At 36.7% G+C, this 27,081-nt stretch overlaps 1 protein-coding gene across 2 annotated transcripts in view; it reads right to left on the bottom strand.

The window, feature by feature from the left end:
• Positions 1 to 13,385, bottom strand: part of LOC139040077 (uncharacterized) — a 106,451-nt gene extending 93,066 nt beyond the window's left edge. For both annotated transcript variants that reach the window (XM_070483524.1, XM_070483525.1), the window contains exon 1: positions 13,043 to 13,385. In XM_070483524.1, coding sequence (XP_070339625.1) covers positions 13,043 to 13,143 — 101 coding nt within the window. In that variant the 5' untranslated portion in view covers positions 13,144 to 13,385. The remainder of the gene's footprint in view (positions 1 to 13,042) is intronic.
• Positions 13,386 to 27,081: the final 13,696 nt, after the last annotated feature.

The raw sequence follows: 27,081 nt of genomic DNA on the forward strand, positions 1-27,081 counted from the left end.
GAATCAGGTTAAAGCAGCAGAATTATTGAGTGTGAATATCTTTATAAGGTTTTGTTATATCCCTTGATAATAGATAATGCCTTCCAAATGGTATGTATGTGTGTATACACACACATTAAAAAGTAACGTTTTATATATCTATATATAACATACATATAAATACGTATGCATATTTATGCCTATGTATATTCATGTGTGTATATACAAGTTTTGTAAATATAAAACCAAATTTATATATTGTTATGTGTATATCAATGTATGTTATATATGTGTGTATACATATATTTTGTTTTGCATCTTAATAAACGTGAGTCTTACAATCTTATAAAGTTTAATTTTTATTTGCATTTTTCTATTATACCTCTGGATATTTATTGGTTGCAAACAACAAAATTGGAGTAGCTTTGCTTTTGGCAAGTGAACACCTGTGATCTTTAGTTCTTCCTAAAGCCAATAGTATAATTTGTTTGAAAATCAGCCTATAAGATTACAGTTCTTTGCTCTTCAGATTTTTTACTCTGGATTGAATCTGCTCATTTTTTGATGAATTAACCTCCTTCTGCTTTGTCCTGAAAACAAATAACAGGAAGGAAAACAAATACTTCCACCTCTGTCTTCCATGTGTTATGGAGTGAGGGACATACTTTGCCTCCCAATCAAATGCAATTCAGTGGTTGGAAACATTTTTCCATGTGCTTCTGAAGTCCATAGGAGCATTACTTGATCCAGAAATTATCTCACTAACTTGGAGGCCAGTGGATTTCACACTGGGTAAGACTTCAGCAAAGAGAATCCACATGCTGTTTTTGATATTCATTAATCATCTAGCTAATTTGTTTTAACATAGGAGCGCTGACAGCAAACGAATGTTATTATAGCAACGGTGACTGCATAATCCAGACTATTATGGCATTAACATTTACGAAGCTGGCAGTTCCATGTTAAGATATGGTCAATGTTGTCTTTCAGTCTAATTGCAAACATATCTATATTTAATTCACATCTGCAATATTCATTGGGTGGGCTAGATGGGGCCAGTGGGATAACTGGATTACAACTTTTTTTTTCTTATTTTGATCATTATAGCAATAAATATATTGAAATCCTGGAGTTTATGAATATTAAATTTATGGATTTTATTTTACTATTCTGCAATTTAAAATGAAAGTAAATTTTACTGTGCAGTATAACATCTGTCTATATTATGAATTTAGTTGTCTTGCATCAAGTGGTGGTGAAATCAACCTGACTTGGGAAAAGCTTCGTCTCTATAAAGATGAGAAAAGTAAAGAAATTTATGGATTACAGATTATATGTCCATTTTAGAATGCTAGAAACTTCTGTTGTTCCGCATGTAGATATTTAATGGCTTATAGATTTTTTAACATCAAAATATCTTTCTCTGATATTTTATATTACTCTCACTCCATCTCTGAAAGAGATCACCTTATGATGTTGCTAATAATGATGCTTAAACGGTTACACAACTTATCTAAAGTCTTTCTACTTGTTAGTGGTTGAACTGGACTCTAATTAATGTCTGCTAATTCCCAGATTTAAGGACCAACCATCAACCAACACAAAGTATTTGCTTTAAGTACACCATGGCTTCTCAGTTTTAATAAATTATAAGCTGAACCTGGTATCCAAAACTCAAGGATAAAAGATCTCTTCCTCCTTCTTTCAAATATGTAACATGAACATCCCCTTTTTTCACCCTTTTTTCAGGGTCATTTCAAAAAATTACTCTCAGGAGAGAAGATATTCCATTTTTTTGTGTGTTGTAATTTTCTGAGTCATTATCAGAAAACATTTAACAATGTATTTCTCGATTCACTTTATTCTCTGAAAGAAATAGAGTAAGTGCTTTTAATAGATTGAGAGACATTAAATACAAGGGAAAATCAAGATGTTTCAAAAGACTGCTATTCACCGCAGCCAACTACAACTTTCACTCGGTGGGATAATAGAGGAAATAAATGGTTCTTTCTCTGAAATGTTTACGTTGTTATCTAGAGTCTTTTAAACAGTAGCAGAGCTGTGGTTCTCTTGATTTGCTCACTCATTCTGTTATTAGAGAAATTCTTAACTTCTTCCATGGGGAACCATTTTTCTGTCTTCACTCTTCCTAGGGCCCGTTCCCAGTTCATCAGGATACTGTTAGGACGTTGAAAGTATGTCTCTCCTTCTTCCCTCTCTTGTGTGGTATGGTTGCTCAGTTATCTCTCACACCTAACAAACTGGTAGGTTTTAAGCATGACAAAAGGCAATTCAACACTTTAGTTTCATTTTGTTTGTGGAATGCTGGCTGTCCAAGTGCTGGAAGTATTAAAAATAAAACATGTGTCCAAAGCTGAAAAAGATACACAACATGGACATAGAGGAGGATATTTTTCATAGTCAACAAAATATGTCTTTTACTTACCATGTAAAATGAAATACGTTGATAAAACAGTGAATTTTGAAAAAAAAAAAACTGCTCTCTTAGATTTGAGTTATAACTTTAGATGATTATAAGTAAATAGCACACAGACTAATAAATCTTATAAATTAAGTAATTTCTAAGAAGACCTTTCATTAAATGAAGCCATTTAATTGAGGAGATATTACAACACCGGAACTCTGAGCTGTGTCTTTTACGGCAAGGGCAAGGAAGACCATTGTATTTAAAGGAGTCCTGATGGTCTTGAACCAATAAGTTGCTTAAGATACAATACATTGTTTCAGAACCTAAATGCAAACATTAGGTTCCAGTATCTAGCTTTTACACAAATATCTTCTTATTTCAATTCAGTATTCTTATCCAAAATTCGGGTCCTTATGGTTTACTTATTTTGTATTATTAGTGTTCATTAAACTGGCAACGACTATAAATGCAAAATATTACATAAAGGGCTTTAAAGAGAGTTAAGAATTCTCTTAAAGATGGTTTAAAAACAAAACTTTAGTTCATAAAAACATCATTTGAATTTACATCAGCTTAAGGGACTGCCGTCAGCATGAAAGTGCTCCTGTGTTATAAAATTGGAAAAACTGCTTGGATGTGATCCTTTTTTTCTTTGCTTAGTCATACCTAAGTTTTACTTTTCCTGTTATATGAGGTAGAGTATGCACCACATAATTTGATAATAATTATTAGATAGAAAAAATAATTATTTTAAAGTATATTTTGGAAGCCGCAATTAGCATCTTAACTTGGAATTTGAGTATTATTATTATTTAATTTACTATGTAAACATGTAATTCAGTACATTTAGATAATGTGTTTAAGCAAATTACTCTTAAGAAAATAAATAGAATACGTGCTTTTGTCTGGAACCAGACGAGGACATCCTCAGGGCAATTTCCCGTGTGCTTACTTCCTTTCTTTCATATCAGACCCTAAGAAGGAGGCTATCCTAAGACTGAGAACACTCATCCTTCAAAACTAAGCATAAATCAAGGGGGAAAAGATGGGTCCCTATTTTAATATCTGAAGACAAGCTGATTTGAAAATCATCCTGCAGTGGTAATATTTGGTGTGAGTAGCAAGACAGAAGTTAAGATGAGAAGGGATTTTTGAAGCCAAGACTTTTTTGGTTTCTTTATCTGTTTAAGAAAATTGAATTATTTCTATACTTTTAAAAGAATGTTCTTCTGAGGAAATTTATTTTCATCTTCTTATTGACCTATTTTAATTTTGTTAAATATAATCGGAATATCAGAACTAACATTTTAGCATTATTATTAATCAAAAAGTATATATTGGAGTAATGATTGCTTTTTGAAATTATTGTTAATGTTAAACGTGATAATGCTTAGATTTCACTCCTGCTGAATCACAATGAACTTCCTATTTGCTCCTTAAATCTTATAACGTGAGGCAAAATTGCTCACCAATATAAAAAACTGAAAATGGGCTTGTTTTTCTTAAAAACCGTCAGCCAGTTTCTTGTTCTCAGTTAAGACATAAGAAAACTAAAGCAAAAAACACGCTTAATGACCTACCTCAGTTACTAATAATAAGTGGCAGGAAACTTTATGGAAAATTGTAGCTCCTACTTCTATAAACTAATGAGTCAGTCCTCAAAGTTCTTGCAATAATTTTGGTTTAATTTCTCAGGATAGGGGTTGAGGCAGAATGTATATACTAATCAAGGTCTTGAAAACCTAGCAGAATCATGACTTGCCCTGCTGATTGTATTTTCTATGTGACTTGGTTATTGAGGTATAAGGATCTTTGTCCATAACCTAAATATATTGTAATTTATATCTCCAAAAAAAGGAAAGTCAATACTTTTTCTACCACATTTCAATTAATTTTAGTTTTATTTATATCAATATAATTTAATAGTGTATATAATTTCTAAATAATTTTCCCCAAAGTTATATCATTTTTCTACTATAGAAAATAGTAAGGAAGTATAGATTTCTACTGCTCCTAGATCTAAGTAAAATTAAAATAAATAATTAAATAAAGCAATGTGATAAAATATTTGCTTTCAAATCTACTTTCTCCAAAAATGACTTACCTTAATTTTTATTTCTAATAATCAACTTTTACATCTAATAAAGCAGAATAGAAGTCATACTGAGTATATTTATCATCTCGTATCAACATGTAAATTTGCATATGTTTAATGATTACAATATATTTCTTGAAACTATAATAATAAATGGAAGGTGCAAAGAAGACTTCTAAATTGTGGTATAGAAATTTTGTAGATTATTTAGATTTGGTCATTTGACAGAATAAGAACTCTCTTAGTACATAACCCATATAAACATGCCAGTGAGTGCAATTCAAACATAAGTGAAGCTTGGGGACATAATTTACTTTGGAAATACAATAATTTGTCTTTTCCTGTAAATGTAAACGTTGACTGTTTGTCTGGAGTTCGTGATATACATAAGTCTGAACCTCTGCATGCTCGGCTTGGAGATGATTTGTCCGTTTCCATTGTCTCTTTTCCCACAATTTACGTAAAACATAAGTGAGTAGAATGAAACAGACTTGAAAGGATACTCAAGATAATAATTAACAGCACTTAGTGACCTCTAGCACATTTATAATCAAGTTAAATTTTTAAACAATGGTCATCATAGAATGATAACTTCAATCAAATGAAGGAGGGAAAAATAAGAGAGCTTTCCTGTAATTTATTTCCAGCTGGTCTGAAAAAAAATAAAAAGAGAGAGAGAGAGAATCAGGGAAATCTCCCATGAGAACTTGGTCTCTTGGCATTTCTAACCTGATTTCCAGGCCAGAGAAATTCTGATGGATATTCAAACTTTGAATGGCTATGCAAATCAAACTTATGAACCTTTGGAGAGCCATCCTTCATTAGGCTTGACTTCAGTGGGGAATAAGCAGTAAGAACAGATGGGCTACTAAGGCAAAAGGTCTCCATGCTAATCATATCAAGAAAGACCAAAACCAAGGAAAGGAAATCCACAGTAGATTCGTGACTGTTGCGGTCCTCCAAATTAGAAGGCTTCTCTATGGTTTATTGTAGATGCCAGCTGATTTTTTAAAAAGTAGTCAGAATTTTTTCCATACCTCTGCACATGAAATGAACACAGTTTCTAGGGGAAGAGCAAAGCACAATCTCCACAGCCATGATACAAGCTTAAAGGGTCGATTTGGAGAATCCTTGTTATGAATGTGATTTTTATACCATGGGGCCAGAAGTTAAGGAAATTAAAGTTCAAACTCACTTACGAAAAGAGTCAAAATGAGAATCAAAGGAACGATACCCAAAAAGCACATGTGTAAGATTCTGGGTGATAAAAAGTGACACCTTGTGTGCAAGCATAGACTACCAGCTCTGTTGCCAATTTTATGAGTCACGGAGCAAATGCAGCAGATGCGTCTGCCCATGCTTAGTTTATAGGATGCATATGAGAACAGCTAATTCTCTTTCCATTTCCCCCAAGTGTTCTGCATAGCAAGCACTGTAAGACATATTTATTCATCAACAGAAAAATCAACGTAAAAGTACAAATAAAATGTAAATACAAATCACGAAAGAGTAATTCCCCTTGTGGTGCAAGTGGATTAAAACTTCCAGTCTTTCATCTCTCAAAATTGAATTGGTTGGATCCCAAAGGACCTAAAATCTTCACTTATTGATTGCAAAACTAGTTCAACAAATGCTCTACTTCGACTCTGCATTCTTTCCTTCTGCATTTTACAAATTAGTGGCTTGACAGAGATACCGTATTCTACATGAATGAAAGAAAAATAATTTCTCACTTTTCCTCCTAGCTCATATAGCAATCAAAGTGAAAGAGAAAAAACAAACAAACACGAATACAAATACAGTATAGGTGTTTTCTTTTCACATTTTATTCATTCTCCGCCTTCCTAGCTTTCTTCCTTTTTCCCTTTCTCTTTCTTCTTGTCTCTTTCTTACCTCCTCCCTCTCTACCACCTCCTCCTCCTCACTCTTGCTTTCCTCTCGCTTTCTATCCTTCCCTCTCTTGCTCTTTGTTCCTATTTATTTCTTTTAAAAGAAAAGTTATTTTTTTAAATGAACACTAAAATAAAATTGCAGACCTGAACACCGGAGTTGTGTCTCTCTCTTCAGGCTCCTTGCCACAAGGTAAATGATTTATGAATTAGGACGGAAAAAAAATTGAAATAAAAAGTGTCATTTTTTTCAGACATCGTCAACATGATTACTTGACCTTTGAGATAGGCTAAGGAACAAAAAGGAAGGATTCTTTTTAAGGCTTTTCTTCTCAAGTGCCTGATACCAAGTGTAGCTAATTGTCAGCAGCATTATGAAATTCTAAACCCATTCCATGAACCTTTAGTTAGAAGCAGACTTTGGCCGAAAACGACTCAAGCAAACTTTCCTTCTTCCTTCCTCCCTTTTTCCTCCCCTATTTTTGGTTGTTTTCCCTCCATCCATTGTATGACATCCAAGATTTCACATGGAAACACCCCATGGCTTGTTTTTCATTGCAGGTTAAAATCAACTTTAATTTTGTTATTTTTCCCCCTAAAATGTCGCCCATCCCATTAAAATGATTAGGCTTTTCTTTTGAAGAGTTACCTGAGGTAAAAATCTAATTGGCACATTGGCCACTGAAAAATGATGCCAAGGGCAAGAGTGGTACCAGCCAAGCTGATACATGGCAAGCCGTCATAGCAGGGGCTTGATTTCACGCCATGGTTTAAGATACCACGTGATCAGCTCTGATGATAAAGCCTCTGTGGTTGCTAAGCATTTGAAAATAGAACTGTGTTTCCTCAACAGAGAGGAACTAACCGACATTAAATATCACATTTATGTGCATAACAGCCATATATCGAATGACAAAATATAACAAAGGTTCCTACTAGGGGGACGTTTAATGTCTAGTTTAGCTGAATTCGTAGTTTTGTGCTGCCTTTTATTCACTATTGGAAGCTCCTGTATTGCCAACATGAGTTACAAAACCGTCTGTTTAATGGTTTAAATGGAAATTTTGTTTTACAAACTGGGTTTTCAATGTGGTAATATGATGCATTCAACAGTGCTTAAGGAGAAGACAGAGGGAAAGATTTAACAGCAACTTCACATGTTTCCTTAGCAAGACAAAATGGCACTTTACACTCAATGGTACAGTGTAACTGAATCTGACCAGTGATAAAAAGATTGTTTTTAACCAGACTAGAGTAAACTTCTGTTCCGGAAAAAGATATTCTGTTCGAGAAAAAAACTATTGAACACTGGTAAGCATGAAAAGAACTAATAGAGACTAATTAAGTAGAAGACATTTCTCTTTACTTTTCCACCCTTTACAAAACTCGTATCAGACAGTAACAGAGATAATCCTGGCAAAGCTATCATTGCAGCGGTGACTTCTAGGTATTAAGGCTCGAGTTCTCGAAGTTTCTTCAAGAGATAATTAATGTATGTGCTAGCAGGAGCCTGAGGGACTTTGAATCAGAACTGATTCCAGGGGTCATGATATCAGGGTAATTTCTATTCTTGCCTTTTCAGCATACGGTCCAATTGGGTTTGATTTCTTTTCTTTGGAATCAAACACCTGATGTCATTTTGACATTAAAGGACTTCCCATTAAGTAAAAATGAAAAAGGATTCAATTGTTAGCCCATTGGTTCTGTGAATTTAAGAAGAGAAACATAGAGTCATCTTTCCAGAAGCAGCTTCCTGTCGTTACAGACACACTATCCCAATTAAAATATCTTCCTCCAATCCAGTTCATGAAATTAATTCTCTAGTTCTCAAAGTTTAGAAGTCATACTCTCTTTCAGTGTTGCATGCTTCTCAGTGTTAACAATGTCTCCCTTTAGCCATTTTAAATTTTTCTTGTTTCAAACTAAGTTTATGTAGTATGTATGCTTGTATGTGTGGGTATGTTCTGTGCAGCCTATTTGTCTTCGTCTTTTTTAGTCTTTAGTCTTTGTTTTAGTTTTTCTAGGAGCATAAAGAAAAGAACACATCTTTGGAGTACAACAGATATTTATTTAAATTCTAGTTCCATCCTTTACTAATCATATCACATTAGGGAACTGACTTAACATGTCCTCTCTGAACCTTATTTAGTTTGCTCATCAATAAAATCAGGATAATTTGGTGAGAAGTATGAAAAATGCATATGAATCACCAAGCAGAGTCCTTGGCACATATTGGCCACAATAAAACAAGTAATGTTAATATAAAAAATGTCAGTACCTACAATAATCATTTTTATCCTGTTGGAAATTCTGTTTTGAGAATCTAGAGTAAGTTATTTTTATCACTGTAATATTTATTGTCAGAATAACCAACAAACTTTCTGGTTTTATCACTCAGGTATTGAACTAACTCATTAAATATGCTAAAAATGATGTCTTATGCGTAGAGCCTCCTCAGTTCCATTAGGTTGGTTTCAAACTTGATTAGGAGTTTCAAACCCCTTTCTTCTATTTGTTTGGTACCCTAGAGCTCCCAGAAGAGTGTTGAACAGTCAGTAAGAGAAAATGTGTCATGTGGAGTTTGCCAAACAGACGTTGTTGTATCAATGAAATTTTGCCATGAGCTAAGTATGGGAACTTAGTTTTCACTGTGCACTGGATTGTAGTAAGTATTTTGAGTTCCTTGGAAGTGTCTATTCAGAGAAGCCTCCACCCAGAGACAAAGAACTGGGGTAAAGGTTTGCTGGCCTCTGTGGTGAACAATTTTTGTTTCAGCTATTTAACATATTTTTCTTTAAAAAAGTTCTCTAATTTAATATCATGTTGATATGCTGCCATTGCTGATATTTTCCAAAACATTTTCATCCCAAACGCCCTTCCATTGATGAATGGATAAGCAAAATGTAGCATTACAATAAAATACTCTCTATTAATAAAAATAGAGTATTGAAATATACAATATCGATGAGCCTCAAAATGATCATGCTAAATGAAAGAAACCAGACACAAAAGACTATACAGGGTATAGTTCCCTTTCTATGAAATATCCAGAAAATGCAAATCTATAGAGACAGAAAGTAGATTAGTGGTTGCCTAGGACTGGTCTTGAGAAGGAGGGGCAACTGCAAGTGGGCACCAGGGATCTCCTGCAGATGATGGAAATGCTCTAAAACTGGGCTGTAGTGGTGCTTCCACAACTTGGTAAATTTACTAACAATCATCGCATTGTGTGCTTCAAATGAGGGAATTTTAAGGTATGTAAATTATGCCTCAATAAAGCTCTTACAACAACAACAAAAATTTCACATTTGTTCTTTTTCTCCACCTTCATACCAACGGCAGAAAGCACCACGTTGTTTAGTACTCTTGTCCCAAATATTTTTGGTGTAGAAAACCCAGGAAAACTTTAAAAGCCTTCATAAGGAAAGCACCAGTGGTTAGAGCCTGATTTGTGACATCAGAGTTGTTGACTTGCTGCTGATGGAGTATACCCGCATAACCACATAACTCTCAGCTTGATATTATTGGAGCAAGTGGTGAAATGTGTAGAAGACAGGTTCACAAAGCTTCAAGCATCAATTTTGGGACTTCTGTGTAAATTATCTTCATTACTTCTTATAGTTAACTGTCTGTCTAAAATGTTGACTCAACAAAAACCCATAAGGGGAGAGTCCTGGAGAATTATTTATTTATTTGTGTTTGCAGTGCTCTCTCTGTCAGATGTTTTACAGATTAAGAAGGGAGAGGAAAGTTCTGCACGAGGGAAAACAAAACTAAGGCCAAGTTTTCCTTCTGTCATTACTCTACTCCCCCCAACCCCCTCCCTGTTCCTTTTTTTTTTTTCCAGCCTCATATTGCGACTTTGACAAATGACAATGCAAGAAGAGAATTTATGTTGGGTCTTGGAGATTAGCACATTATCACAAGCAAAACAGAGCCCTCAGCCTCTGCCGCTGGGGAGCAATTGAAAAAGTCTTTGAATGTGATGCATGGGTCAAGACCCATTTCTGAAGCAGTGAGGATACTGTTATGCTGGGACAAGTCTGGATAAAAACCCTTGGAGAGCCAGGTGAAGACACTCAGGGCTGGACGAGGAGCATTTAGCCAGAAAGCTCATTCTGGAGAGGAAAGAGGAACCGGGTAGCTCCCTGAAGACCTCCGTGTTGAATGATTTAAGGCTACCTGTAGGAAATGCCTTTGCTTTATTGCTTTTTAGTCTTCCTTCTTTTCAGGGGGGAAAAAATGGAGCACAACACAGACCTTCCTTTCCTTCGACTCCCGTCAGTATTCCCCAGGAAGTTTCAGCAGGAACTCTGTCCCATCACCGTTCCTATAAGGCTCTCTCACAATCACAAATGGTGCAAGTTGGATCCCAGACTAAACCACAGCGGGGAATGGAGGGTTTCGGTTTTTGAAGAATGTCCAATTAGTTACACACTTCTTTTAAAAGTTTGCATGCTTGGTTTACAACGCTGGGCTCAAACATCTGAGAATATTAGCCACAAAACAATTTCAGGGAAAAAACTAAATATGAGTTTTTGGACTGAAATACGCTCAGGGCTTACACAATATCAATCCATTCCTTAAGTTATCAAAAAACTGGACAAAGTAATTTTCAGAAAGTATTGAAAAGAAAAGCTGTTTCTGAAGGTCGTAAATAGCTGAACATGATTGGACATCTAGCTGGTGACCTGATATTCACAACATACTACAAATAAAACATAAGCAAGGATGAAAAACATTGAATGGCAGGTGATGGGGAGGTATTTATAATATGGCTTCCCGAAGACTGTTTATTGGTGTCTGGGAAATTCACATTAATAGACTAGGATTTCTCAACCTAAGAATTATTCACATTTTGGGTCTGGTCATTCTTTGTCATGGGGGATACCTTGTACACTTAAAAATGTTTATCAGAATCCTTGGCATCTACCCACTAGATACTATGAGCATTCTACAGCCTCCCTTGCCCGCCCAGTTGCATCAGCCAAAACTGTCATGGGATATTGTCAAATGTCCCTGGGGTGGGACGGTGGCAGTGAGGAGCAAAATCAGGCTTCGTTGAGAACCACTAATTTAGACAGAATGGTTGTAGACTCCAGTTTTGACATTGCTTTCATATGTGTCAGCCTTTCCAGTAGAAGCAGGATGAAGATACTGGCAGGATATGTGAAGCCCTTCTGCGGAATTTATTGGTTTAGAAGCAGGGGCTACATGTTTCTTCTGGCCAAAATTCATCTGGCTACTGGGAGTTGGCTGCTACAATTATACTTATGAGAGCTTGGCATCCATTTATTACGTTGTCTCTTCTGGACCCACAAGGGGTAGTTATTTATACAATAGTAGAACAATAACAAATATTAAATGTTTCCCATATGTCAAATACTTAGCTGATGGCTGTACATTATGGTTTTCCATCTCACGGAAGTCATTTTATGTTGCTAACTATTACAATACCCATTTCATAGATGACGCTTAAATGAACTTGCCAAGGTCATTCAGTGGTGGGTGAATCTGGGATTCCTCGGTTTAAAGAAGGTATTATTAAGAAGGCTGAGGTTAAGGGCACATGAAAGGACATGTTTCTATCTTACCTTTTTAAGTTATAAGGCAATCTCCAGGAATGGGGGGCTACCTGTTGTTCCTTTCCTAACCCAAAAAGGAAATATACTCCCAGTGACTTCAGGGAAAATTCCAGCTCACTCTTTTGTGTTGTCTAAGCCTGCAGACATCAAAATGATTCTCTTATCTAAGAGATGCTGTATATCTCCACATTTCTGTCAGAGCTGCATCTTCTCTGCTTGTTTTTATTTTTTGTTGTAGCTTCTTAGGTACTTAGACTAAAGCAGGGGTACTTTGCCAGAGCAATTTTACCCCAAAAGGGGACATTTGGCCATGTCTGGAGACATTTTTGATTGTCACAGCTAGAAAAGTGCTACTGGCATCTAGTGGGTAGAGGCCAAGGGTGCATTGAATATCTTACAATACACAGGATAGCCTCACACAGCAAAAAATTGTCCAGCCCCAAATGTCAGCAGTGCTGAAGTTGAATGAGAAATCCTGGACTAAAGAAATGCAATCAGCTTTAAATAGTAAGCAGGATTCCCTGCTGTGATTTTTTTGGGAAACAACAGTCTTATAAATTAGTTGGGATATATCATTAATGTTGACTTTCTGGGGATAGCCAATTATTCACACCACTCATCACTTCCTTTTGAACTCTGAACAGATTGAAATATAGATCCAGGGATCAGATAGAACTCCAAGTATCAGTTCTATTACCACTAAGCTTGGATTGCAAAAATCAGTGTAAACTGGAAGCCAACATAAGATTCCTACATCTTTTCCCATGAATTAAACAAATCTTTGCACAACTGGAGCAATTAGAGGAGAGACAAACTCTCCCCAAAGGGAACTGCGATAGTTAATTTTCTGGGTCAAGTGGGCTGGACTCAGTCTACTGGACCACAGGGTGTCCAGATTAAACATCATTTCTGGGCGTATCTATGAGGATATTTCTGGGTGAGATTAGCATTTGAATCAGTGGATTCAATAAAGTAGACAGCCCTTTCCAACATGAGTGGGCATCACCCAATCCATTGAGGGCCACAATAGGACAAAAAACAGAAGAAGGGATGCTTCCTTCCCTACCTGCTTGCTGGAGCTGGAATATTGGTCTTCCTTGGACCGGGATGTACACCACTGGCTCCCCTGGTCCTCAGGTCTCCAGACGTGGACTGGAATGACAACATTGGTTTTCCTGAGTCTGCAACTTGCAGGCAGCAAACTGTGGGATTTCTCAATCTCCCTAATCACATGAGCCAAATCCTCATAATAAATCTCTTTTTATATATCTGTTGGCTCTGTTTCTCTAGAGAACTTTGACTAAAATATAGAACCCTAGAATGTTTAGTACATGGAGTCTAAGAGAATGAATATGGCCTGCGAGTTGAGAGGGAGTCCCTCTACACAGGCAGTGATCTTTGTCATCAGCTCACCAATCAATGCAGTTCCTACTCTCCCAAGAGCAAGAAAAGAAGTATAAAGGTCCAGTACACTTGAGATGGCAGAAGTTTTTGTTGTAAAGGTCATGAGCATAGGGGGAGAGAGGATCTCCAGCACAAAAATCTTATTTAAAGCAACAGAAAAAATTTACTGTGCCAAATGGAGAAGGTAAGGGGAGGTCGGTCAATGCAAAATTTTTTTATTGTAAGAGATTTAGTTAGATATTTCTTGTAGAAAGGAGACACCAGTGGCAAGATTATTAAAGATTAGTATGGGTGAGGTCGGAGACAAAGAGATCTATTAGATTATTTTAATGCTATAGGTGAGAAATGATGGAGTCTGAACTAAGGCAATAGAAGTGAAATGGAGAAAGGAAGGTAACTATGAGGGCAATTAGATATAGAAGATAATTTAGAAAGAACAGTCTAGAAAAAATGGTCAGATTTTAAGTCTCTAGCTCCAGGAACCTAGAATATGATGCAATTTATTTTACAAACATTTAACGTTCGCTATGTGGCAGAGACTATGGGAAACAATTTACAAATATTGACTCAGCTAACCATAATAGTGGTTCCTATGAAATAGGTGTGATCATTATTCCCTTTTACATATAAGAAAACTGAGGCATGTGGAAATAACAACACTTGCCCAACATAACACTAGTCAATGGTGAACTCTGGATTCAAATCCAGGCAGTGAGGCTCCAAAATGTATGACCTTATTATTAATAACCCCTGAACATAACGGAAAAGAGCAGCTTTGTGGAAAATTATAATACGTTTTCTTGGACATTTAGCTTTGTTTTTAGTTTTCTGTGGAACATTTGTCATTTTTTCTCAACAAATTCAAAATGTTGGTACATTTTTAAGAAATTATGAAGCAAGAGGTTCTGTAAAGCTTGGAGTTAGTTTTCTCAAAATATTGCAGAAAAAAGCATTCTGTGAAATATTCATTTAGAATTAAGTTTTTTAAAAATATAATAGACCACAGGGAAATATTTCTAACCCAATCAAAATAGTTACAACCAGAATAACAATAATAATTTTGTGATCTGTTTGTTTACAATAAAGATCTAACTCTACATAATAGATTGGTCAGGTGAGCAAAGTATGCAAGCGTATTTTTAAATTTTCTAGATCCTTTTCAGAGTCGTTGCTGGGCAGAAAGTGTTAAAATTCTTAATATCTGTCACTTTCTCACCTCCCACACACATCCTCATCTATATATCTACACCTGTGCCTACAGCTACAGCTACATGCACAACTCCATCTCCATCTGCAACCAAATCTGCATCTACACCCCCACACAACTGTATCTATATTGACATCATCTACATCTATGTGTTTACCCTGGACTCTTTAGGCTTTTTCCAATTGCAGAATCGTCTTTTCCCCAATCAGAGTATCTTTCTCCTATATTAATTCTTTTTTTTTAGCTGAGGAAAAGTCACCCTGGGCTAACATCTACTGCCAATCTTCTTCTTTTTGTATGTGAGCCATCACAACAGCATGGCTACTGACAGATGAGTGGTGTAGCTGCACCTGGGAACTGAACCTGGGCCGCCGAAGTGGAGCGCATCAAGCTTAACCACTAGGCCACTAGGGCTGGCCCTCTCCTATATTCAATATTTATATTAAAGAAATGTTCTTCTTTCCTCAGATTTAATTAATCAGATAAAGAAATCCAAGCTAGGACATGAGTAGAACTAGTCTGTTATCTCATCTGCTGTTGGTGACAATGCCTTACCTCAAAAAGACAATGCAAAATGTGGAAATTTGGGAAACTTTGCAGGACAGTGAGGGGCATATTTTGGGAAGGAAGTATCCTGAAGCCTGCATGTGCTTCAAAGCTACCTCTTAACAGTGATATAGCGCCAGAACTCTGAGTTGCTATCTTTCCAAGACTAATACTTTGTTTAATTTCAGAAACATAGAAAATAAAAGGTAAAGGGACCCTGGACAGCAGTTTTAAAATTTTCCTTCGTTTATAGTTTGTCAATCAGTAAAAGTAGTGGTTGAGTCTGTGACTACGCAGGTTGAGTATAGTTCTAATGACCTGATAAGAATACATGTCATTTTTATAAACACAGGAGTGGTTACCAAGGCAGAGCGCATTACTGGCAGCTGTTTAAGTCTGAAAATACAAATCAAAACCCTGTTACACAAGAGGAGACATAGATCCATTTCAAACTTGATATTCTGAATTTTATAATTATATATTCTTTTCAGTGTAATTATATACATATTTACACTTATGTTTTAAACTCTCTGTTCTTGCTTTGATTTTTCTGTATGTGTGATTTTGAAGAGGCATAATATAAATATTTGTGTCTGTAATGGTATATACTCAGGTAGACAGTTGACTGTCTGCGTTATTTTCACTTTTACTAAAGCTAAATAGTAAAACGGTGAAGTTTTATTTTGAAAATTTTTTCCCTATTTAAAGATTTAAAAAATAGTCATAATTTACAGTGACGGTTTTCCTGGGTGGAGCTTGAGCTCTTTAAAGAGATAAGTGATCATCTAGCATCTCGTAAGCTTTGGATGAAAAGTAAATCAATGTTTTGAGAAAGTGCATTTATGATTGTGAACTGTTGTATTAAGGGGAAAAATAATGTGGTTTGTCATCAATCTCTCCTTGTGGCGTACAAGGACTGACTTGTTGAAATTTTGTAGGCTTTTATTTACAGAGAAAACACAGGCCCTGTGCTGCTTAGAGCCCTATCAGCCCACACGTTCAAAGGACTCACATCTGAAAAGGAGGTGGGTTAAATCATAACCTTTGTGGATAATCTAACCCATAAGGAGACCAAAATTACATCGCTCCTGTGAATAAGAACAAAACCTGAAGAATTTAATTATTTGCAAATGATTCATGAATATTTTGATCCTGGCTCAAGGCTAGAGTTGGGAAAAAGAGACAATCACACTGGCTGTTGCCAATCAGGTTTCCACCAAAGAAAAATATGGAATATTTCAGCCTCAGGGTAACACCCCATATTTCCAGGTTTTGTTAAAAAAAAAAAAAGAGGTGTTACTAGAGACGAGTGAAACTCCGGTGGAAACAGAAATAAAAGCAGACCCTCTGAGAAAGAAATGGGATATAGACTGTTGCTGGGAAGAAATTATTGCAATGATGTGTGTTGTTTAGTTATAATGCTCAGATTATAAGTTACATTTTGTGAGAAACATATGGCCACGTGCTAAACATCCATATGCCATAGTTAATAAAATCGAATTCCACTGACATATCTTGTGCTAGGGATCTCACTTAGTGGTTGGAAAGTCCATAAATGTACAAGTATGTTATACACACACATACACGCACACCCTGATGCATCTGGTGAATGCAAGTAATTCACATGTACTTAGCGCTTTATATGGATGGCTTTTGCCAAAGTTATAGAACGAGCATAGCTAACCCATCTTGGAGCACGATCTGTTCACATGTTTCTGTGTCATCCAGGCCTTAGATGAAAAAAAGCAGTCAGCGCAGTGGCAAGAACAGAGAATTTAACTCAAATAGATATTAGGTTTAATATTAGCTCTTCTGCTTTTCAGTGTTGTCATCTTGGGTAAGTAGTTTAATCTCTCTTAACATCAATGCAAAGAGGATAATGCAGTCTACCTCTTAGGGTTGTTGGAAGGATAAAAAAAATTGATATTAAAAATCTGGCATGGTCTTAGGCATAGGTATGTAGTACATGACTATCAAATAGTAGCGGATTTTTTTCTCTCTCAGCATATATTGGTGGCCATTGAACAGAGCAAATAAATGCAATATGGAGAAGCTACCCATGGTTCTGTGCCCACATCATGCTCCAAACCTTGAGTTCTCTTTCTATCAATAGCCCGTCTTTAATGAAACCACATGGACGGGAGAAGCTAAGGTAAGAAATGTGCCACTGACATTTGAATATACCAAATGAGAGCGCTTGAGGCTGAAGGGCAAGGGAGGGTCAAGGGATTGAGGGAAAGTCTCCCTGAGGAGGTGACATTTCTTCTGAGATACAATAATGCAGAAAGGTCAGCAAAGTGAGAATTTCAGAAAAGAAAGTTCCAGTCAGAGGAAACAGAAAAAGTGTGGGTCCTGCATCTGGAACTAGTGTAGTGTGTTTAAGAAACAAAAAGAAGGCCTGTGTGGGTAGAACATAGTTAAAAAGGAACGGTAGAATAAGATGGAATTGAAAAGGGCGTCAAGGTCCAGAGCCTGGAGATCCTTTTGGGTTTTGGGCCAAGTGCAAGAGAATGCCATTGGAGAGATGTAAGTAGGGGGACAGACTGTTAGAGTCCAAGAGTGGAAGAAGCCTGACAAATTTTTAGGCTATTATATTCATCCAGTGAGAGAAAACAGTGGTTGGGGTCAAGGAGGAAGCGGTAGAGAGGGAGGGAAGTTCCCAAATGTGGATGTGGGGAGCAAGAGGCCATCTTGTTCAACAGTGTATCCCTGACTCTTAGCACAGTGTTGGTACATGTTAGTAAGCATGCAATAAATGTTTACTACAATTACCAAAGATAAACTCTTTTCTAAGTGCTTTATATAGATTACTTCATTTAATTCTTGCAAACTTGTGGGCTAGATTCTATCATTTTCCATATTTTACATAGAAAGAAACAAAGTGAAGTAGATTGGTTAAGTAATTTCCTCAAAGTTAACCAAGTAGGAAGTAGTGGTCCTGGGAAGCAATTGGAGGTAGTTTGTCTGACTTCTTCAGAACTCATGCTCTTATTTGCCATTTCTGGGAATAAAGAATGAACACAAGTCATTAACATCTTTTCTGGAAATTATCTACATGGGATTCCTGATTAGCAGTATTCCTACTGCTTCAACCTTTCATCCTTGGTTCCTAGCTTAATAATAAGAGCTAGTATTTGTTGGATCATTCCTCTGTGTCAGCACTCTGCTGGACATTTTACAATTGCTAGATTAATTTAATTCTAATGCAAAATCTATGAGATAGATACAAGTACTACTACTGTTGTATAGATGAAAAAATTTTAAAGGCAGAGAGTTTATCTCAATCTATTTCATTCCAAAGCCAATGATTTTAACACAGAACTTATTGGAATAACCAATGAGCCCACAAAAGTGATCAATGTCAGGGAAATGCAAATTAAAACAACATTGAGGCTTTGGTACCCCTCCATTTATCAGATTCACTAAATTTACAAGACTGACAGAACCAAGTGTGGCAAGGACAGGGAGAAACTGGAACTCTAAAGCAGTGCAGCTGGGGATTTAAGGTGGTACAAATATTTTAGAAAACTTCTTGTCAGTTTCAAAAAAAAAAATGAAATACACACCTGCTCTGTGATCCAGTAGTTCCACTCTTAGGAGTATATCCAAGAGAGATACAGATATTTTGTGGCAGCCATTTTGATTCATATAACATTTATTGAGGACTTACTAGATACTGCGTAGGATGTTGTATTCACCAGGGTTCTTCACAGACACAGAACCAATAACATGTATAGAAAGAGATTTATTACAAGGAGTTGGCTCACGTGATTATGGAGGCTGAGAAATCCAGACCCAGGAGAGCCAGTGGTTTCTGCTTGAGTCCAAAGGCCTGAGACGTAGGTGAGCTGATGGTCTAAGTTCCAGTTCAAGAAAAAGGCCAGAGACAGATGAAGATTAGTATCCTAGCTTAAAGTCAGTCAAGCAGAGAGAGACGTCCTTTTTACTCAGTCTTTTATCCTGTTGAGGCCTTAACGGATTGCATGAAGCCCACCCACACGGGGAGAGCAATCTGCTCTACTCGATCTACCAATTCAAATATTAATCTCATCCAGAAACATCCTTACAGAAACACCCAGAAATAATGTTTAACCAAATATCTGAGCACATAAAGTTGACCATCTCACGTGTTAAGCAACTTAAAAATGCTATTTCATTTTATACGCTGTGAAGAACTCTCACGGGATGATCCCAATGTGTCTGTACCTTTTGCCCTGGTGTTACTTTTAATAGCAGGACTTCTCACTTCCAAAGGGTACAGTTTGGATGGCAAGCTCTTTGGTTACCCAAATTCAAATCCACGCCTTCCTTCCTGTAAAGCTGTGATCAATGACGGTATAACCTGAAGCTAAACCTTTACACCATCCCTGCTCCTCCCTCTGCTAAGTGATGGAATAAGGCTGAAGATTAAAATGCAGTTAACTATTTTGCACATGACTTAGGGATCATATAGCTATAATTGATTGAGAAAGGTCACATGTACATGTCTTCATATCAAAATGGCCTTTTCAAATGTCACATTTGCTTCCCAGCTCTTAACCATCAGTATATTCTCTCTCACTAACGAAGTAGCACTCTCACTGTATAAACAGTCCTGCAACTTTTTTCCTTATGTTTTAATGTTGTATTTGATTAAAAAAAACAATTTTGGTATGCATTATCTAATATGATTCTTGAGAGAATCCCTAATGTCAATAGAGTAGACACCATCTAACCAGGACTCTAAGCCGTGAGCTTCCCTGTTCTCTCATATCTAATGAGGGCCACTATCCCTCCTAAGTTGTTCCTATATTTATGTACTTCTCTCCTTCCCCATAGTCACTTTGCTAGTTGATTCTTACCTTCTTCTTGATTTTCCTGGATGGTTATCCTATACTTCTCACTGTTTTCTGTGCCTCTAGAATTTTCTTCTTTCAATCCATCAATCCACCCTTTGTTGATTAATCTCCAAAATAAAAATCTGATCATATCTTCTTGCTTAACAGATTCAGTGGGTCCCACTAGCATGGCATCAAAGGACCTGCATTACCTAGCTCATTGCCTCATTTCTCACCACTCTTTCCTACACGTTCTCTTCTAGCTATTCAAGACTAATTGAAGGGTTCTCGGGATAGCCTATTGTTCCTTACCTTTGCATTTTGGGGCTTGAGAAATGCTATTCCCTCTACCTGAACCTCTTTCTCCAAATCCTACTTGGGTAACTATTATTTGCATTTCCTGTTTTTGCTGAGATATCATATTCTCCTTTAAGCTTTTCCTGATCCACAAAGGCTCCAATTGCCCATAAAACTTCACAGATATTGTGCCCTAGCACTTATGAAACCATGTTATCATTGCCTCCATAATTCTCTGAGTCACCTTTACTCTTCCATACTTTCTGTCTCCAGAAAATAGACAAGTTGATGGCAAGAGGTTATGGTCATTTTATTCATCTTCATATTCCCAAGGACCTTTTGCATTACCTGATATGCAGCTGGGGCTCAGCGGACATTTCTTGAATAAGTTAGTCAGTGAATTACTTTCCATTTTGTAGAATAAGTAACAGAGAATAAATAAGCTATCCAATTAAAAAACAATTATTACATAAGTGCATAAGTAAATATGTAAAATGACATAAATATAATGAAAGAGATTACAGGAATAGATGAGGTTGGAAGGGTGAATGGAGGATGTGCTCTTTTAGATAAATTGGCCATACAGGTCTTTTCTAAAATGGTTTCAGTGGAAGCCTCAATCGTAAGATTCAAGGCCAAACACTACTTTACTTGAATTGGCTCCTCACATTTGCTCTGGCAGGAGGAAGAAATTCCCTGAGGCAATGGGACATTGGGCAAATAAGTCTGGAAGAGGAAAATGTTTGGAAAATTTCAGGAAATGGAAAGATTCTTGGAATCGCTATGGAATTCTATGGATTCACCCTGGTGGTAGGACACTGTGAAATAAAAGAGCACAAATTCAAAGATGCTAACAGGAAGAAAGAAAATATGAAAACAAAGATAAAGAGGTACTAACATTAAATTCTACCAGCATTGACCTTTTGTCCATAACAGAAAAGAATTAAGCAGCGTTTACATTGTAAAGTAAAGCAGACCCTCTTTTCTTCTAGAGAGATTATTGTTTGGGTGCAGTTCCCCTAAGACGAGACAAAAACTGCCAATGAAAGATAGACATACATATATTTTCTCTCTATAAACAAAAGTGAAAGCTAATTAAACTTTGAAAAAACTTGACTCTATTTTTTTGGTCAACATATTTCTGCTTTCCAAAGGGAGTATATCCTTTTCATAAAGATTCTGAGAGCTTAGCCCAATTAATTTATTCTTTTCACTGAAGCAAATGATTACATTTATTTTTTTAAAACGTTAAGGAGGTGATGAGATCATTTATTGTCGCTAAACTTTAATAGCGTCTAAATAAGGGGGGGTCAGTATTTTTTTTCTTGTTTGTCTGTTGTTTTTTCCGCTCCTGCTGGACCAGTAGCAGCCTCCAAATGACATGATGCTAAATCAGACCTTTTTTTTTCTCTCTTTCCAATTTGAAAGAAAAAAAGCAAACCTCACCTCAGCACCAAATGAGGCAGTTCATGCTGGTTTTGGAAAAGGAATTAGCTCCAGAGAGAAAAATAACAAACTCAGTCCTGAGGTCTTTCCTATATATCGAAAAGGCCAGTTTGGAAAGGAAATGCGGAAAAACAAACAGAAGGTGCCCAGGTTTCTTTATCATACCTGGAGAAGGATATGCTAAAATCTACACAGCCACTTTCTGGCGCCAGGTCTTCATTATTTTTTCTCTTTTAAAATGGCACCCACTGCTCTATAAAACGATCTATTGGGACTTCAAAGCTGTGGCAATTGCATGTGGCACAGGATGTACGCAATTAATTATGTGATGCTTAAATGACAGGGTGTAGGAAAAATAGAAGAGAAGAAGAAAAAGTTAAAAAAAAAAGCAAAAAGCAAAAAAAAAATCCAAAGTAAACTGAAAGACCTGGTTGTCTGCCTGCCAAGAACCAGTAGCAGATAAGGCCTCCAGTTGCTGTGGAAACTTGGGCCTCCAGGAGCCAGAATCCAATTTCAGAAACCACAAAATCAACATAAACGTGTGCAAAAATAAAAAGGTTTGTTTGGCAAGTAATAAGGAGAAGGCTACCAATGTATAAAACACATGAACCAAGGTGACCTCAACCAACTGAAGCCATAATGACGATGATGTCCACGGCAGATTTGGCACCTCCAAAATGAGTGGTAACAAGACACAGTCCATGCTGCTTTCTGTTATCAGGTAATTGCTACCTTTTTGAAATATTAACTGTCCGCTACCTCTTCCCATGCCTCACCTCAAAAAGCATAACACCACCCTTCATGAAAGCAACGTTAGAGACCTTGATTTTAACCCCAAAGGCCAGAAAACAGACAGCTAGACTTTTCCCTTGTTCCTTAGATCCTGAATTACATGCCATATCATCCAGAAAAAAGAAAAATAGATTATATGTACAGACTTCTTTATTCCTTTTTCCATATCTGCAAGGAACAATTACATTCTAAAGTAAGAAGCAGGCTTCACGGGGGAACTCTTAACAATTAGAAACCTTAATGCTATTTGGAGCTCTTTATTTAGTTTACTTAAGTTTGGAATAAAGAAGTACCACGTAAAATAAAAGCCCTTTGATGGGTGGACAGCTTTTAATTCATCTTTATACTCCCGAAAATTATTTACACATGCAACATTATTTTTGTGTCTTTCCTTCATTTCCCTTAGAGACCAAACACTCTCCTAGACTCACTTAATCAATAGGTTGATTAAGTATTTGCTTAGGTAAGACCAGTTTTGTATTCGGTCTAGCACTAAGCCTAGAGGACTTTCAATGTAAATTTCAGAGAATCCGCTAACTTGAGATCATACAGCAAATGCACCAGCATATCTGGTTCTGAGAAAGTGACCTAAAACTCTTTTCTAGGAAGGAAAATTAAAAAATATATATTTGATTTCCAGACAGATAAATATGTAAAGAAAGAAATCAAACTGGACACATAGAAATGTCAAATATGTCTGAATTCACTATAGAAATATCCCCATCTTTATTTCTCTCTTGATCTTAAGTTTTTGCTCCTCAATCTGAGAATGAACCGTAAAATGTGTCATTCCATTTACAATAAGCCGCATTGTCTATTGCTTGTGTAGAAAACTCTGCCTCTGTGGCAGAGACTCTTCTAGTGTTTATCACATCACTTTTTTGTCTCCTGGACCCACAGCTAAGCCAGATCTCCTTGTGACTGACTTCTGGCCAATGCAATGTAGGTGGAACTGATAAACACCACTTTCAAGACAGGCTCTATTAAACCTCTCTTATGATCCTCCATACTCTCTCTAGTTGCTCATTTGTCAATTAGATAGAGAAGATCCAACGGAAGCTCTCACGTTCCTAGACCAGAGCCTATCTCAGTGGAGGGATTCTGGCTCCCTGGCTTACCACCTGGTGGAGAGCAATCCTGGAGGACCACCTTATCAAGAGCATCCACGCTCGACTTGCAAGGATGGTAAATAAGCTTTTAACAGGTTGAAGCACTAAGGTTTGCAGCGCTGGTTACCACACTGTATGCCCTATCTAATACAACACCCTCAGAGGACAAACTAAGTTTTGTCGACATCTGGGAAGCAGTCTTCGACATCTTCAGGAGAGCTAAGCCATCTTCTATAGACACCTTGGCCTATTGCATCCAGCTCCGTCAGAGCCCTAATCACATGTGATTGTCATGTAATTGTTACTTTAGTAAGCATGCCAGAACTATGCTTTTTTATTAATATTTTCCAGGTATAGCACAATACTAAAAAACGTATGTTGACATTTGGAGTCTAGAAAATGTACTCATCAATCTGTATCTACCTAGTAAGGATGAGGAGAAGAAAGCCATAAATGTCCAGAAAAGGTATTCTCTTGGCCCTACTGCCAAAAAGGTCTTTTGGCAGCTCTTTAAAAAGACCAACGAGCAAGCTGACAACTAAGAGAAAACTCAAAATCCTTAGCCTATGTTTTGAAGAATAAAGGAATGGATAGCCACAGTGATGAGAAATGCCTTCTTTCTGGAAACCTTAAGTGGTAGAGAGAAAGCTCAGAGCCTTAAGCTATTCAGCATTGTGCTACGTTTTGAGATTTAAGCATCTCATTATGAGCAAGATTTTCCCAATATAAAATTCTACCAGGAGAGGAGAAAAATTTATATGATCAGAAGCCTGAGAGCCTAATGTGATGGAGAGTCAGGGGAAGTTGAGAACGCTTCTTTTTGTTTTCAGAACCAGCTAGGGCATTATACGAAACAAGCTCCATATTAAAAAGTGTTCATTTGACTCAGCTCATGTGTAGATAATGCCACATCATTTTCTCAGTAGAAGTCACAACTTCAATTTTTTTTAATTCACTTGTACTGAATATCTGCTTTTTGGATATATTAATAGTGTATTCATATAATGGAATTTTATTCACATCTTAAAATTTATATTTTTAAGGCTGCTTAATGATTTTAGAAAGTTTTGACATATTGCAAGTGAAAAACTCAAGATATATAATATGCCTTAAATCCTACAATAAAATATTTGAGAAAGACTTTGAAATAAATATACAAAAAATTAAAAAGTGGGGCCGGCCCAGTGGCACAGTGGTTAAGTGTGCATGTTCTGCTTCTCAGTGGCCCAGGGTTCGCCAGTTCAGATGCCAGGTGTGGACATGGCACTGCTTAGCAAGCCATGCTGTGGCAGGCATCTCACATAGAAAGTAGAGGAAGATGGGCACAGATGTTAGCTCAGGGCCAGTCTTCCCTCAGCAAAAAGAGGAGGATTGGCAGTAGTTAGCTCAGGGCTAATCCTCCTCAAAAAAAGAAAAATTAAAAACCTATTTTTATTCAGTAGAATTATAGGTGATTTTTATTTAATTTCTTCTGTATAATTCCAAATTTTATCTGCTAAATATACATTGTTATTTTACTGTTAGCATAGAGTAATACTTGTTATTTGTTAAAATAATTCAGACAATCTGCATTCAGGATAAGTTTAAGACAGCCTACAATAATTAAAATATACTTAGTGCATTTAAAAAAAGAAAAGATCACGAAAAAATAATGAAATAAAATTCTTTAATAATAATCTTGCAACACGTTGGGTGTTCTTTTAAGTATTGTGCATATATTAATTGATGTAATAATATCCTCATAATGTCCAGCAAAGGAGGTAAGCATATTACTTTGTTTTTACAAACAAAGAATTTGAGGCACAGAGAGATTGACTAACTTGCCGAAGGTGACACAGCTAGTTAGTGGAGGAGCTAGGATTTGAACCCAGGCGGTCTGGCTCTAGAGGCTACACTTTTAGGCCCGCACTGTAGGGTGGTTGCGAGCAACAAAAATGGAGTTTGCCCTTGGGTTACTCTCTCTCAAGGCAAACAGGGAATAATAGGTTATATGAATTTGTCTTCCCACTATAAAAACACAAACAAACATTTATCTGGATATCCAGATATTTTCCTAGGCCTAAATTTTAAGAGGAATTAATTGTTAAAGTTACTGAGGGCAAGATTTTCAACCATATTATTATAGGATGTATAGAAATAAAATCTGGTCTAGAAAACAAGAGGAAGCAATGAATCCCTACGTGAGCACATGAAGCATGGCTTTCAAAGAAGTTTCCATCTTTCTGCGGGTAAAAGTGGATAAAGATATGCTTCCTTGCTAAGAACAGCGTCTATTGCTGGCTCTAGCCCCACCTCTTTTCCCATTCTCTTCTCAATGATCAAAAACCACCACAAAGGTCAGAGAGGAGTAGGGGTGCAGAGTCAAACAACGTCTCTTTGGCGAGATCATTTCTTCCAAAGGGACCTGATTAATCTAAGAACCTTGCACATTAAATCAATTTACACCAAGAAAATGAAAGACACACATGGTGATGATATACAGCCTATGGGAGCTCCCCAAAGGCACCCCAAGTCCCAGCCAATGTTTTAGTCTCTTGCTACTTCTTTTATTTTGCACAGAAAATTAAATTTTAGCAGTTGAGTTCTATTTTCGTTTAGAATGTCCTTAAAAGTCTGGCTGTAATATTTATGAATGCCAAAACAAGACCACCAGGGCACGTATCTACTAAAAGCAAGTCTCAACTCCATGTCTACTGGGCAGTTCCTCAGACATTAATAATAACAGAAGTAACAATAACAATAATAACATAAAAATCATGATCTAACAGGGGCTGGCCCCGTGGCCGAGTGGTTAAGTTCGCGCGCTCCGCTGCAGGCAGCCCAGTGTTTCGTTGGTTCGAATCCTGGGCGCGGACATGGCACTGCTCATCAGACCACGCTGAGGCAGCGTCCCACATGCCACAACTGGAAGAACCCACAACGAAGAATACACAACTATGTACCGGGGGGCTTTGGGGAGAAAAAGGAAAAAATAAAAATCTTTAAAAAAAAAAAAAAAAAGTAGCCAAGCCTTGATTGCAACAGTTCTAAAAAAAAAAAAAAAAATCATGATCTAACAGAAACTATAGCAGAGAAGTCCAAATAGGAAAACCAGATAAAACAAAAAAGAGACTAAAAATTGTAAATATTACAATAAAATTCTTTTATGTGATTTAGAAGCCCTCGCCTTCATTTTACTTCAATTCTGGGGTTAGAGGGTGGAGAATCAGATTCAACAATATGCTCATCAGGTTTCATTACAAAACCGTCAGGAAGATATTTTAGATGGAACACTCAAATATTTAATCAAGAGTATGTTAAAGTCCAAACTGGAAGTCTGTTAATCAAAGAATTTTTTTCATCCCCGAATGTCTCATTTTGTCAAAAATTTTGCTGAGTTCCTAGTGGGTTTTTTTTGTTTTGTTTACTGATGTAAGGTTTGGCTCCCAGACTGACTTGGGATACAGCGAGCAGAAAGAGAGAGGATTTACTGGGAGATTGTTAGTGG

This window comes from Equus asinus, chromosome 13 (genome assembly GCF_041296235.1).
Source record: "Equus asinus isolate D_3611 breed Donkey chromosome 13, EquAss-T2T_v2, whole genome shotgun sequence".
NCBI lineage: Eukaryota > Metazoa > Chordata > Mammalia > Perissodactyla > Equidae > Equus > Equus asinus.